This window comes from Exophiala aquamarina (assembly GCF_000709125.1).
Source record: "Exophiala aquamarina CBS 119918 chromosome Unknown aczIA-supercont1.5, whole genome shotgun sequence".
In the NCBI taxonomy this organism is placed as follows: Eukaryota; Fungi; Ascomycota; class Eurotiomycetes; order Chaetothyriales; family Herpotrichiellaceae; genus Exophiala; species Exophiala aquamarina.
Genome location: NW_013550583.1, coordinates 1,947,232 through 1,961,841, shown reverse-complemented (window position 1 = coordinate 1,961,841; position 14,610 = coordinate 1,947,232). Strand labels below are relative to the sequence as shown.

Sequence of the window (14,610 nt, the reverse complement as noted above, 5' to 3'; positions counted from 1 at the left end):
CCTCTCATCCATCAATCGGTCTATGCCTTGGCAGCACCGGCCTTAATGAGAATAATATCACCGTCTTCGACCACTGTGTCAGGAAACAACCCGTTAGCTATTTCTTCCAACTCCTTTCACGACGCCTGTTCCCAAGACTACAAACGATAAGAGCTCAAATAAAAAGAATGACTTACCATAATCTTTTCCTTTCGTCATGACTTTACCCGCGGCCTGCACGGACTTTTCATCGCCGTATTCTTTCAGCAGCTCGAAGTTGTATACGATGCACTGAATGAAGGTCTTCTCGAAATCGGTATGAATCACACCTGCAGCGGCTGGAGCCTTAGTGTTCTTACGTATTGTCCACTGTCGCACTTCATCAGTACCGGTGGTGAAGAAACTAGCCAGGTTGAGTGCTTGACGCATGGTAACAATGGCCTTAGGGAGCGCCGACTTGGTGTTGAGAGTCTTGCATTCCTCGGCGGCTTCTGCGTCCGACATGGCGGCCAGGCGCTCTTCGAAACTGACTGAGATGGGTAGGATCGGATCGTTGGGTGAGTTGGTCTTTATCCATTCCATGACTTTGGGTAGATACTTGTTCTTCTGTCGAATGTAGTCCTTTTCAGATAGATTGATCATGTAAACGACAGGCTTGGCTGTGAGAAGTTGCAACGGGTTGATGACTTCGACCTATTTTCCGAATTGTCAGTAAAAATGCCCCGTACAAAAATGTAGACAACGGTTGGTGGGGTATTCTTCTTCTTTTGTTTTCAGGGTTGGAATTCCTCTCATTGCAGCCTCTAACGTGAGATATATGATGAGGCTGCTGTCGACGAGCTGGGATTATGTCGAGCTAATAGCTCTTGTTCATCATGATACAAAAGTGTCGGAAGATGGATTGGGAAATATCGGGAAAAGAAGAGAGTTCTTACCTCCTTCGGGCCCCAGTCACCCTTTCGTACGTCTTTGCCATCTTTCAACCATGCCAAGATCTTTTCGACGGTTGCCTCTTCCTCTTTCAGTTTCTTCATTTCCAGGCTCTGACCACCTCTCCTCGTGAGTTTGGAAAGAGCCTCCCTCGCCTTCTCAACAAATTCGATATCTTTCAATTGTAGCTCCTCGGAGATGATATCCAGATCTCGCGTTGGGTTGACATCTCCCTCAACGTGGATGATTTCGGCGTCATCAAAGCACCGAACCACTTGGAAAATGGCATCCACGGCTCTGATATGTGATAAGAAAGCATTTCCTAGGCCAGCCCCGGTGGAGGACCCTCTTGTCAGACCGGCAATGTCGTAGATAGTCAGGTTTGCTGGTACTTGTGACTTGGGCTTATAATGGTCAACAAGCCAATCATACCGGGCGTCCGGTACGATGACTCGAGCCTCTTCTGGGTCGATGGTTGCATATGGAAAGTTTGCAGGGTTGCCCAGTGAGCATTTGGTGATGGATTGGAAGAGAGTAGATTTGCCGACATTAGCCAGTCCGACCTTTTATGCATAAAAGTATCAGCTAATATGAATCTTGAGGGTTGGCGTCGGGAATAAGTTGTCCCTACATACGATTCCACTCTTCAGACTATTGCCTGGTCTGCCTAGCAGGACTTTCTTCTCTTCAACAGGTTTCTTGGGAGGCATCTTTTTCTTCTTGGAGTAAGTGCGACGCTGTGAGACGCAATTAAGAAGGAAGAGGTTTTGGATATGAAGAGGTTTTGTCGAGCAAGGCTCAAGAGCAGAACCGGCTGCACAAAGAGAAAAACGGAGGGAAGAAGTGAAGAGTTTAGCGGCGAAGCTTGGGGGAGTCGTGGCTAGTGACACGGATCGCAGTCTCGACGCAAGAAGCGCTCGAGATGAATGCGAAGATTGGCCTATTGCCAGGGTCTAATGGTGAGGTCAACGTTGGTATTAATGAGTGAGGCTCATCGTGGTCGGCCACCAAACTTTTTCCAAGCCACAGAAATGCCAAGACGGAAGTTACGGTGGATCATATTACTTGGTAGCAAATGACAACGGTGGGCTTTAGAGCTCTATCAAATCCAGCATTCGGCCTCTGCAGAATGCGAAGCCATGGAGTTCTCCTTCATAGTGAGTTCTATCGGTTGTTTGAAGAACTACATAGGTGACCGACAACTTTTGTCGGCATAGGATCTCGCCGATGCTTGCGAAAGCCAGCTTGCTTCCCTCACAATGAGCCTGCGTCGATTGCATACGTATCAGTGTGCACTTATCTCGGATTCGTGGTAGAGTGGAGCTGCTCGAGTAGGGAAAGCAGAAGCGTGGCCCTTGCGCATGGCGCCGTTACTGCTCTGTTGGTGGAACTGCTCCCGCCATGTCGATAGGGTCCCTCGCCGCCCGAGTATCTACTAGTTATGGTGATTAAGGTATTTGAACTTACGCAATAGTGTCGGAGGCTTGGGATGCTTGAAAGCCCCAACAAGTGTTGGAGCCATTGTTGCGGGCTAGGTAATACCTATGTCCTGGTTAAGGGCCGCCAGCATGTTTCAACAGGTGGATTGGTCCAATGCTCCAGATTGCAATCAAGACAACTGGAGCCATATCGATTTGATTGAGTATGGATACAGCTCAATCTTTCATGCAGGCCAAATTTGACAAAGGTGCTCAGTCCGTGGTCATATGATCTCCTTGAATTTCAGCGTCGCTGTCGCCATCGAGTTCAGCTTCCTTTTCCTCCCATTTCTTCATGGCCGCATCGCCGTCTTTCCCTTTTTTCTTTGCCTCGAAATATGCCTCACGCTTCTTCATACCCAGTTCTTCTCGTTGCTCCATTCGTGCTATTCTTCTCGTCTTTCGTTTTTCCTCGACTTCATTGAGTGCCGCGAGCTGCTGCTTTAGGGCGGTAACCTCTTCCGTAAGTTTTTGTGTTTCGAAGTCCGCGGTTTCGCCGTTTGATGCAGAAGAAGTCGCCGCAGAACCGGCAGCAAGTGCACGAAGGGCGTCATCGATCATTGCTTGGGGAAACCCTAACCCTGTCAGAGCTTGCTCAACATCGTTGCATTCCTCAGGCACTTGGGAAGGCGTAATTATTCCATGGAAGTTATATTTCGAAGGAATTCCGACCGTACCGTTCTCCAGCTGGGATGAGAATTCGAGATTTGGCTTCACTATGTTGATGATTTTGTAGCCTGGTAGCTTCTTGATGAGTATGCCATCGGGTTTCAACATTTTGATGCAAGTAACCGGTTGTCCAAGGTTGGTCAACTCGTTCAGTATTCTATGCTTGGCAACGTCCCAACGTATCAGGTTGCCATTGGTATGGCCCGAGACAAGAGCCGTGCCATCATATGATAACGTTAGACAATTTGTAGAACCACGCTCAGAAGATGGGGTAGTCCATCGATCCTTGCTGGTAATTTGACTAGCCGGTACTCCAGAAGAACCAATAGGCATCGATTTCCAGCTGCTAAAGTGTCGAAAAATGTCCCAGGAATAAACATGCCCATCTTGTCCGCCAAAATACAGAACACGATCAGCAGGGTCAATGGCAATGGAGATTGCTTTGGTGGGTAGTAAAATCGTTCTTAGAGTTTGGCATGTCCCGATATGCCAAAGATAGCACGTTCCGTCATCGGAAGCAGATATAGCAAAATTAGTATCGGTCATAGAATGGCCACAAGCAATGGCAGTAATGGCGGTTCGGTGTGCACTAAATGTGCGGACAGGAGTATTTGTAGGTTCACCATCTTCATACCCACCCGAGCCTTGGGAAAATGATACAAGTCTTGGTAATGACCAAACATGAATACTGGTATCTGCAGAACCGGAAATGATGAAATCATTATTGGGCGTAACGCATAGGGAGGACACAGTTTGAAGATGAGAAGCCGAAGAAGTGGTCAAACGTCCCGTAGCAACCTCCCATAAAATCAGCTTCCCTTCTTCAGTACCAAGAACAAGTAAAGCAGCTCCATCGGCAAAAGCGATGCAATGAATCCGCTCGGGAAAGGGAACTGTCGCCTCTTGGTTTCCTCGCTCTCTGCTGTAGACATTGATTACTGCCTTATCCGCTTGTGCCGCGAAAATATGCGAATCACTGACGGCAACGCATCCTGAACGACTTGTGCTCTTCTTGTAGCCATGGCTGAACAGATTTTGAGGTTGATATTGGTAGAGGAAAACGCCTACATCCTTTAATGCTGCACTTGTATGAGCAGCAGCTTTATTTGTTGTTAGCGTCGCTGCAATAAAACTCTCCGTAGGCATTCTCAATTTCAGGAGCCTAAGTCATTCATTTTCAGATAAGAATACCGGCTGGGCAAGGGAAGAAAAGAGCTTTGAATGAAATGGTGCAAATTGGGTCTACCCATCCATGTCCAACAAAACTTTTTCTTAGACGAACCCCAGAGGCACCCAGAGGACACGAAGCAAGCCGCTTAGTCAGCCACGTGATATGGGCACCGCCAAGGAAATGGAACGCAGCCCACACACATGATTCTTGGCGCACCGCACTTGCTGGCATTTTGCAAAGGCCTATCCCTTCGGGAACTTCAAGTTGCGAATTTCAACCACGACGACCACCATATTCCACAACCTCGCGTACTTGCGAACTTTCTATCTTTGAAACTTTGCAGGAGACTCGGGGGCAAGATGTCGACGTTCGAACCCGTCGTAAGTTGCTCCTGCTCTCATTGAAGCGCATTGAAACCCGGTGACTGAGATGGATCAAAACTGATATCGATTTGATAATTCCAGGTTGTCATTGACGGCAAGGGACACTTGCTCGGTCGTCTCGCCAGTACCGTCGCAAAGCAACTTCTCAATGGCCAGAAGATTGTTGTCGTTCGAACCGAAGCCCTCAACATCTCTGGCGAATTCTTCCGTGCTAAGCGTATGTCGACCACTCTGCATGACATCCTGCCTCAGTCAGACCAAGGCAAAGCGCTAACATAGATCCCTCGCAGTCAAGTACCATGCCTACCTCCGAAAGATCACTCGTTACAATCCCACTCGAGGCGGTCCATTCCATTTCCGTGCCCCTAGTCGCATCTTCTATAAGACCGTCCGAGGCATGATCCCACACAAGACCGCCCGCGGAGCAGCTGCCTTGGAAAGACTGAAGGTCTTCGAGGGTGTTCCTCCTCCATACGACAAGAAGCAGAGAGTCGTGGTTCCCCAGGCTCTCCGTGTCCTCAGATTAAAGCCTGGCCGAAAGTACTGCACAGTTGGCCGATTGGCTCATGAGGTCGGCTGGAAATACCAAGACGTTGTTGCAAGGTTCGTAACGAATGTTCGCATGAAACTTGATGGGTCATTTACTGACGGTGGTTACTCTGCAGACTCGAGGAGAGAAGAAAAGTCAAGGGCTCCGCATACTACGAGCGAAAGAAGGCCGCACGAAGACAGCTTGCCGAAGCACAGAAGTCCTCATCGGACAGCAAGGCGAAGCAGGAGTTGGCCAAGTTGGGCTACTAGACATGCCAGATCGACAGACTCGTCATCCACAATCCATTTTCCGAATCTCATCTCCACTCGGCGCTTGTGTCTAGATTATCCGACTTTGCATGCAAATTGGCAGTTCCATTCGAGGAAAATCTCTCAAAAGCTGAACGGGGAAGGAGTGCGGAATGCCTGGATCAGTGGTGTTGAGGTATGGAGGATGCTGCTGGATGTGGCGCGGGTTTGTTTTTTCCTTTTAATCGACTCGGTCCAAAGAACTCAATCACGAAATTTCATGCACCCGATCAGATCAACGAACATTCGAGGACTTGAATGTGTGTGAAGCCTTTTTCGACTTGTTGTGGGGGTTTGCAAGGAGGGCATGACTCAAGTGTGCATAAAAGAACACGAGTGTCTCTGCAGAATGCAATTGAGATGATGCATGATGGCATTGCAGGTCATTTCTGACTCAAATGGAACGGAGTACGTTGCTGCTTAGACTTGCGTGGCTTCGAAAGTGCTTCAGCTACGGCTAGGAAGATTAAAAAGTCACGAAAACAGACAAAACGATGAAATCTGCCCAAAAGAAAAAAGAAAAGGAAATGCCTAGACCCTGTTCGCCTGTGCAATTAACTCCCCGTAGTAACAAGCGTCCGCTGTAGCTGTGATTCGAAAATGGAACCCGCCCACACCCAAAGCAACCAAGAACTGATACATCTTTCATCAGCTCAGTAGAACTCTCCCAACCCTCTCAAGAACCCCAACACAAAGATAGCAAGGTATGCCCCTGGAGGTTTAACATGCATGTGTACCTGTACTGAAGACTGCACTGCCTCATGGCGCCGTGATAGCAAGGGCCACACAAGGGCACAGAGTTGCAATGTTGGGGCAGGATGTTGATCGTGATCTGCTTGTCGCACTCCACGCACTTTGGCTTTTGTTGCTCGGTGGCTGGCTTTGGTGGTTCTGCGTCGGCCGCAGAGTCGAGGATAACTGGTGCCTTCGGAGGTGGAGCCGGGGCGACATGTGAATCAAAATTGTTTCCCCTTCCAAGACGAACAATTGCGGCTTGTTGCTCCCGCGAGAGATTGAGGAAGGTTTCTGGCTTGAGTGACACGGCGAATCCGTGGTAGCCTTGATATGCTTCCAGGGCGAAGGATGTCACAGCCTCCTCCTGTTGGGTCCAATTCACGGGGTAGGGAAAGCAAGCAGCATTGCCCTGCAACGGGGGAGCAGGGCCAGCTTGAGGATCGTTCGTCCATGACATTTGTTGCCCTGCATTTCCGGGATAGTTATTGTAGTACTGTACGGCTCCTAATTGAACCAGATTTCTGCTCTTTTCTTCTGGTATTGGAGGCTGAATTTCGGCCCCTCGCGTACCAACAACCATCACGTTCGAGGCTGCATTGCGAGTTAGTGACTTCTTGCAGCGGCGGGCTTTCCAGGCTTGGATCTTTTTGACAAACGTACCGGCATCTAAGCCTGTGTCTTCAGAAGCGCTGCCTGGCATGGCGATTGGACGTTGGTTGATGTTTACTCTTGTGCAAGGCCGACACAAGCGTTTGAAAGTCAAACAGGCACACCTGATGCCCTTTTAAGAAAGACAAGAAAATGGAAACACCGGACAGGATGGGACAATATATAGTCGAAATGAAGTGACGCGGCTTGAGCAATTGGGATTTGGTGAGTCAACCCATTAATGATTCGGAGAAAGCAGTCAAGGGCAGTATTATGAAGGGCAAAATTTATGTGATTCATCGCAAATGGTAGTTACCATTCTAGAGATGAATCATTTCGACTTCTTCACTTCCCCGTCCCGTTTGCCTTCCACGTAAGGGTGCTTGATGGTGAGACACCAGATGTCCATGTAGTCACAAATCGTTGTGATGACATCATGCACAAAGCTGCCATAGATGCCGAGAGCAAGCCCCAGGCAAAGGAAAACAAACGCAACCTGATAGGTATCGCTACCGAGAGCACTTGGCCACAATCCTAGCTTCGGACCCAAACTGTCGGCTACTGCCCAAGCCAAGGGCAGAATCAAGACATTTTGATAAGGAAACCTGGCTTTCACTAAATGTGCGACGATCATCTGGCCAACCGAATAAGCATTGACCAAGCCTGCGAATATAACAAACGGTATGAGATGGTGGTGCAGAATAACCGGGTTGAGCGCAAGGTAAGCTGGGATCAAAATCCAGGTAATGATCATCGGAAGTAAGCCTAACAGTGGTTTGTATGGATCCTGGCCTCTCTCCTTTCGAGCCTTCATGACACTGAGTGCACTTGAGACGGTGTTAAACACTAAAACAAGGCCACCGTAGAGCATGTACCACTCGCTCCATGCCATCTGATATACAGAGTTAGGTATCAAATCGCTCTTTGGAACTCCCAACGTCGGTAGCATTGGCTGTTGCCAATAGCTACCTCCGCCTTTCAGAAATGTGATGAAGTATACAACCACCAGGGTTAAAACTCCTTCCACAGGGCCAGATACAATGCCAAGGGTCAAAGTATGAGTGTGATACTCGTCCCAGGTCTGAATGTAGAAGGTGATGATTGCACCGAACAGTGTCAGGACAGTGTTCCAGGACTGGCCAAGGTTCATGGCAGCGGCAAAGAGAAGCACTTCAAGACTGGTGTTGCATGCGTCCACACCTGGTTTCGTTAGACGATCCAAGCTTGTTGCAGAACAAGAAACATACCGTGATCGAAGAGTTCGCCAAGAGGTCCACTTTGATGTGTCCGGCGTGCTTGTGTGCCATCGACGGCATCGAAAGTCTGATAAAGAAAGAGCCCAATTGACCAGCTCAGGTATACCCATGGAGGACAATCCGTATCCAGAGTTGGGTTGTACCACAGCATGGTCAATATGTTGACGATCACGAAACCAAAACCTGTCAAGGTAATCTTTGGACTCGAATTAGCTGCAAACTCGGTCACTGACTTGGCTAGAAGCATACCAGGTTTGGTCTGAAGCATTCGTTAGCGCTAGGTCTTGTGTCATGAGGACAACCACTTACGCCATTGACATGGGAAAGAATTTGATGGCCACATTTGTGTAGAATGGCTTCAGGATGTACTTCGAAACCAAAGACTTGTCCACTCCTGCATATTTATACTCGTGGAGCTTTGCGAGATTGCGCTGTCTGATGTAGACCATGTTGTAAAGGTATCGACAATGTAAAGCGCAACGGCAGAGACGATGGATCTATTGTGGTCCTTCTAAAGTTCAAAACGGACGACCGTCGCGTGGTGTCTACGCGATATAAATGGCCAAGAGAAGGGAAGTTGATCAAGTTGGCCAGGAAGAAAAGAAACAAAGGAGGGAGGTGCCATACACGACGTCATCGTTTCCCAGCGGCCACCAAGACCACCACGTGCATTAATTTCGTAGCGACACGTGATAGAGCTAAGCTTTGTTGGGCTCGGAGCTTAGCTTGGCGGGAGTTGAGGAGCACCATAGCAGGTATAGCGTAGACAAACAACAAGCCGCGTCGTAAGATCGAAGTTTGAGGCAACTCTGCACTTACAGTACGGAGCCTGTACAGCTTCCTGCTCCTCCGCGGCGTGGCCTCACCTGCTTATCTTTCTGTTATGTCCTTATTTCGGTCAAGCTACTCGGCCCATACTGCGGCGCGACCCATTGGCGCAATCGGATGGAGTCGAGTCATGGACTAGACAAGCATCATCATTGAGCAGCCATAGCACTGGCTCGTCCCTTGCTTTTCCAGACCTCGCAACACAGCTCATTCTGTGTTCGATCTCCTTTCCCATCGCACATTTGACTATGGTCTAAGAATACTGAGTTGTATCACCATTTTGGGCCAACATGGTGCCTCCGCAGGCCTTGTCACGTGATGAACTTGTTCGCATCGATATCATTTCGTTGCAGTGACTGTATCAAACCACTATTGTTGTCCGAGTCTATTCAAGTCTATTCAAAGTTCGCAAAGTCGGTAACCAGATCCTATTCATATTGTTCTTCTCAGTGAATCCTGCTGGACTCATGTCTCCGACAACTTGGCTCTGCCTCACAAAGTGGGTATCAAGGTTTGTGATGCTCAGTGATAGGTTCTGATCTTCACCTAGTATCCTCTTGAGGATCTCAGGTCAAACTGATCAAAACATCTTTAGATTCTACTTCTATCTTCGTGTCCTTGCAACAATAATACGCCTCTCAGAAACACGTCCTACTCATGCCCCTGTTTTCCAGTATTGATTTGGTTCCCAGGTACCACAAACACCAACCGAGTGAGAAGACGCATCTCCCGTATTTTATCTCCTTTATTATCATCTCTCATCTACAATCAAGAAGAAGGAACCACAGCCAACATGGCGTCACCTCTTCCTCGACTCCATGACCCTACCCTGCTAAAGCGCGAACACCTTCGCTTCCATCAACGAGACTGCCACTACAACGAGGTTCTGAATGATGTATCCGAATTGCGACGGCGGATCCGTCTTGACTCTCCCTCAACCTGGTCAATGCCCAAGACGGAAAGTGTGGACGCTGGAATCATCGGCACCTTACCCTTCGAAGGCATTGTGAATGTCCTGCGCCACACGACAATCTCGGATCTCTTCAAACTGCGTGCCACCAATTCTCGTATCAGATATATCATTGAGCAGTGGGAACCTTTCAAGTTGATCAACACTCATGGCGGGGATGCTGTCAGAGCTCTTTTAGCAACTGGTGCAGGTCTGTTGTGGACAGCAGGTCAACTCATCAACGTTCTCTTCACAACCAAATGTGAACTATGCGGCCAACACGGCGACATTCTCCACTTGTTGAAACTCAAAAGGTGCTGCTTCCGCTGTCTGTCCCAGGAACGCGAGCTGCTGGCCGTAACAATTGAATACGCACAGCAATTCCTGAGACTATCTGACGAAGAATTGGAAAAACTGCCAAAGCTCAGAACAATCCTTCAGAAGGATTTCTGGGGTTTTCCCAGCCTCCGAGGTATCATTGTCGACTATCAGACAGCGTTGAAGGTTTCAGGTGATCGTGCTCTGAACTATCCAGGAAAGTATCCTACGCCTGCACTGTACTCTTATAAGGTCAAGCGAACACGTGTACGACTTGAATCAAATCATCGAAGCATTCAACCAAGACCGAGGACGAGACTCCACGAGCGCCGAGGACACACTGCTGCTATGAAGCTCCCATCTCCAATATTCGCAGCTCCTGAAACAGATTACAGGCAACACGCTTGCGCTGTTCGACAACCCGCGATGACACGCAAACGAGCTAGGGTAACGGACGGCACCTTCAAGGATAATGTTACTGTTGTCAATGGGGTTCGCTGTGAAGGATGTGCCTACTACTGGAACTACCACTCACCACTACCGTATCATTTCCACAAAATGTATACCCATGAGCAAACAGGGGGCCCAACGGAGTTCACCAAGCATTTGCAGCATTGCATCTACGCGCAGGCTCACTGGGCAAGAATAAACAACCCTCGGCGTCCAGTGCCACTCCAGAAGCAGATCGAGGTACTTGATGGGTGGAGAAATTCGTTCTGGCCTCGCCACCCGGCACCCACGCTCGAACAATCTACGCCGTGGTTCGAGCTTATCCCTCAACGGCTCGAGAACGAGTTGATAGATCACGAGACTAATTTCAGAACCTTCGAGCAACCATACGAATGGCCAGCGCTTCCCTTGGAACGGCCCGAGACAGATGACGAAGCTTTGATGCGGTGGCGCATCGAATATCAAGGACACAAGGCTGCCGAAGACCACCGTGTGGTGGACGACTTTGACCTGTACTGGGACATGCTCATCAGCCAAGAAGCCGTAAGCCAGAGCAACTGGGCTTGTGGAACCCTGTGCAATGGAAGCTTCGCACTCTTCAGAGGGCCATACACGTTGCTTGAGAGCAAGCGTGCTCGCCACGACAGGAAGTTCTAGGTGGGCTTTACTGCCGATCGGAAACAGCCAGCATGGGGCTTTGACCGGTTTTGAAATGGCGAGTTCAGTGTGCCAGCGGGCGAAGGCGATGAATTGGATAGTTCAGACTGAGATCGAGTGCTAGAATTTGGAGACAGCCAATATGGGGCTTGGACCAGGGTTGGATGTGGTTGAAATCCTCCGTTCAGTGAGCGGGAGTCAGGAGACGGAAGCTGTGGATTGGACCGCAGGACGGCCATCAAATACTGGAATTTAGATACAAAAAGGTTCATGGTATAGAACATACAATCAATCGTTTGGAAATCGCGCAAAGCCTGTGTCAAGTGTTTTAATATTATCGTAGACCACAATCCACGCCATTCTGCATACTGCATACGCAGATTGCTGTCAATACCATCGAGGAGTATACGAGGGCCAGCGGCTCAAATCCTCCCTGTACTTCTCCAACACCTTACTCTTCGAGCCGAAGTCGACGCCCGCGCTTTTCAACTTTTTGTGATCCACCTCGCCATTTACATACTCGGTGGCGAATACCAGGTCTGTCCAGCTCTCAACCATCTCCTTGACATCCTTGGGCAACAGGATCTTACTACGGCCCTGCCACCACGCGGGACTTGCCACAAACGCCAGCATCACGCGCGGCTCGTCCGTCAAGTTGGGCATGCCTGCGTGCCACAGCCTCAGGTCGCGGATGATCAGACTGCCACGCTTCGTGCTGGCCTGAATGGGAGGCGAATGCTTTCTTCGCTCTTCGAGCAGCTCAGGTCTGATGGTCAGCAGCTCCTCGCAAGCCTCCGCCGGGTTGTGAGCCTCCTGGACACTGACGTGGTGCGAGCCCACCCAGACCTCGGTGCCGCCGTTTTCGGGCGTCACGTCCACGAGATTGATGTTGATGACGTACGCGAAGGGGAAGTACGCCGGGTGCGCGAACTCGCAGTCCGAATGGACGGGCTGGCGGCCATGAGGCGGCGCCTTTAGCGCAGTGTTTCCGTTCGCATAGTGTATGACGGGCTTGGGACCGAGCACGGCCGCTAGGATGGCCGCCGCGAACGGATTACACCAGAGATCTTTGAACATGAGATCCCTTGTCGGCGGCGGCGCCTGGTCCATGTTCCTCGTGTGTTTGCCGAAGTTGAAGTGGTGCTCTGGATCATTGGCGATCTCGAGGGCTTCGGGAGACAGCTTTGCATTCAAGGTGTCGATGTGTGATACGTCGATGGCGTTGTCGAGGACGATGATACCATCTTTGTGCAGGAAGGCAGCGCCCTCGGCGATGAGTTCGAGACTAGCGATCCCCGACTTGCGCACTTCCTCCGGTATGTGGATTGTGTGGATCTCTTGATCATGGGCTGCTGTGTAGGAACCCATGGCCGAAGGATTACTTGAACTGTCGTTGAAGTATCCAGATACCCAAGGTATTCCTGCGTACCAAGATGCCAATCAACACTACTAACTACTTGGAGTTTAAGAGAATGCACCGGCTTTTAATGGAGTTTTCTATATTATAACCCCAAAGATGGCGCGTTTCTCCTCGAAGTGTTACAATGCCTTAGTCATCACTATCATCTCGCACCAGTTCTCACTCTCTTGGTGTAACTACGATTTTAGGCGTGTATCACTCTCCTTTAACTTTAAGAGGAGGGGAGCTTAGGAGTGTGGCGCCCAACCAAAGGCCATAAACCCAAAGCGGCAGGTGGGCAGGTTGGCAGTGACGATGGGCACTTCGCTCTTGCTAGACTGACATTGTGGTATCAGGCAATAGATTACACACGTCATGACCGGTCGTTACTAGTTCGTCGTAACTTTCGAGCATATTTCATGACTTGACCCGGTTTGGCAAACATTTCCTCTTTGGGATAGCCAAATATCAAAGGCTGGCAGTCCGCATCCATGTAGCGTTCTGATCAGGGCTTTCTGTCAAACGAAATCAATCCAAAGTGGATGTGGGCACACTGGACGAGGAGTTCATCGACATTAGAAAGTCGCCAATATCCCTTTTCTGGGGGTACCGAGGTAGACATTGAGGTGCCATTGGTGGGTCTCGAGTGCTTTTCACTCGGCTTCAGGACCAAATCCTCAAGGCCCTACGAGATGGAATACTTCCTTATCTGGTAGCGTATTTCCATTGTAGACAGAATTGACTGAACTGCTGTTATGATGCTTTTTCTTAGGATTTGTAAGTCTTCGCATGATTTCCGCTTGCCCCCATGAGCGCAGGAAGGACTGCGTCCAATATAAAGCCTTGTCGACGCCACAGATGGAATGATGGTCTGTCAAGCTTCAACTCAAGCACTCCCCCCCTCCCCGAACACCAAAACTCCGCTTTTCTTGAAAGTCTCATAGTTTCAGATCTCGACAGAGACCATCCATCTCACAATGTCTGCGCAAACAGCAGTAACTCAATATGTTACGGCCGCCAACGGCTTCAAGTACGCATATCGACGCATTGGCGACAATGTTGGGGTTCCTCTCGTGATGCACATCCATTACCGTGCCAACATGGATCTGTGGGACCCTCTATTCATCAACAGTCTGGTCAAGGCGAGACAAGTCATCATCTTTGACAACGCTGGAGTTGGTCGCAGCACCGGCGAAGTTGCGCTCACCTTTCAGGGGTGGGCCGACTCAGCAATATCGTTCCTTGAAGCTCTCCAGCTCAAAGAATTCGACCTTCTAGGCTTTTCGATGGGCGGTTACTGCGCTCAGATGATTGCGCTGACGGCTCCGCATTTGGTCCGTCGACTGGTCCTGTGCGGCACGAGCGCCTCCATACCTTCGGCCGACCACGTTCCAGGAGTCGTCTGGCCTCGAGAGAATGCATCAGGCCCAGCAATTAAAGCGTTGAGCGAATCTGAGACTCGGGAGGAAGGAATCAGATCCTTGGAATTCTCCTTCTTTTACGACGATGCCCGTGGTCGGGCTGCCTTCGACAGGTACTGGCGCAGAGTACTGGAAAGGACAGCAGAGCCTCTCATCCTGGATCTTTTGGACGCCAAGACCGGAGGTCAGCGACAACTGGAAGCAGCATTTGATTCATTCAAGATAAATCCCAGGGCCTCTTTCGACAGACTCGGTGAGCTGAAGATGCCAGTCTTGGTTGCCAACGGCGATGACGACCAACTGATTCCATCAAGCCGCAGCTGGGAATTGGCTAAGCAAATCCCGAACGCCCAATTGATCATCTACCCAAAGGCCGGGCACGGGTTTTTGTGGCAATATCCAACTTTGGTTGCGACACATATCAACCTGTTCCTTGATGGAGGCGAGTACAGTGATATCTCGGCGCGGTTGTAGTTGGCCAAATTAGGTTTCCACACTT

The 14,610-nt window shown here is 49.7% G+C and overlaps 7 protein-coding genes across 7 annotated transcripts; 3 read left to right on the top strand and 4 right to left on the bottom strand.

Moving 5' to 3' along the window:
* Positions 1–20: 20 nt before the first annotated feature.
* Positions 21–1,619, bottom strand: A1O9_07362 (uncharacterized protein; the record flags this gene model as incomplete). The annotated part of the gene is made up of 4 exons (XM_013404308.1): positions 21–73; positions 177–672; positions 915–1,472; positions 1,545–1,619. 4 exons carry the CDS (start codon positions 1,617–1,619, stop codon positions 21–23), a joined length of 1,182 nt encoding a protein of 393 aa, XP_013259762.1.
* Positions 1,620–2,600: 981 nt separating this feature from the next.
* Positions 2,601–4,202, bottom strand: A1O9_07361 (uncharacterized protein; the record flags this gene model as incomplete). Its single annotated transcript, XM_013404307.1, has 1 exon — positions 2,601–4,202. The coding sequence occupies one exon, from the start codon at positions 4,200–4,202 to the stop codon at positions 2,601–2,603; it is 1,602 nt and encodes a 533-aa protein (XP_013259761.1).
* A 384-nt stretch (positions 4,203–4,586) lies between these two features.
* A1O9_07360 (60S ribosomal protein L16) lies at positions 4,587–5,411 on the top strand (the record flags this gene model as incomplete). The annotated part of the gene is made up of 4 exons (XM_013404306.1): positions 4,587–4,607; positions 4,692–4,827; positions 4,901–5,213; positions 5,276–5,411. 4 exons carry the CDS (start codon positions 4,587–4,589, stop codon positions 5,409–5,411), a joined length of 606 nt encoding a protein of 201 aa, XP_013259760.1.
* Positions 5,412–7,164: 1,753 nt separating this feature from the next.
* Positions 7,165–8,538, bottom strand: A1O9_07359 (ethanolaminephosphotransferase; the record flags this gene model as incomplete). Its single annotated transcript, XM_013404305.1, has 3 exons — positions 7,165–8,033; positions 8,081–8,292; positions 8,399–8,538. The coding sequence occupies 3 exons, from the start codon at positions 8,536–8,538 to the stop codon at positions 7,165–7,167; spliced, it is 1,221 nt and encodes a 406-aa protein (XP_013259759.1).
* Positions 8,539–9,710: 1,172 nt separating this feature from the next.
* A1O9_07358 (uncharacterized protein) lies at positions 9,711–11,291 on the top strand (the record flags this gene model as incomplete). Its single annotated transcript, XM_013404304.1, has 1 exon — positions 9,711–11,291. The coding sequence occupies one exon, from the start codon at positions 9,711–9,713 to the stop codon at positions 11,289–11,291; it is 1,581 nt and encodes a 526-aa protein (XP_013259758.1).
* Positions 11,292–11,678: 387 nt separating this feature from the next.
* Positions 11,679–12,659, bottom strand: A1O9_07357 (uncharacterized protein; the record flags this gene model as incomplete). The annotated part of the gene is made up of 1 exon (XM_013404303.1): positions 11,679–12,659. The coding sequence occupies one exon, from the start codon at positions 12,657–12,659 to the stop codon at positions 11,679–11,681; it is 981 nt and encodes a 326-aa protein (XP_013259757.1).
* Positions 12,660–13,667: 1,008 nt separating this feature from the next.
* On the top strand, positions 13,668–14,585 carry A1O9_07356 (uncharacterized protein; the record flags this gene model as incomplete). The annotated part of the gene is made up of 1 exon (XM_013404302.1): positions 13,668–14,585. One exon carries the CDS (start codon positions 13,668–13,670, stop codon positions 14,583–14,585), a length of 918 nt encoding a protein of 305 aa, XP_013259756.1.
* Between the last annotated feature and the right edge of the window lie 25 nt (positions 14,586–14,610).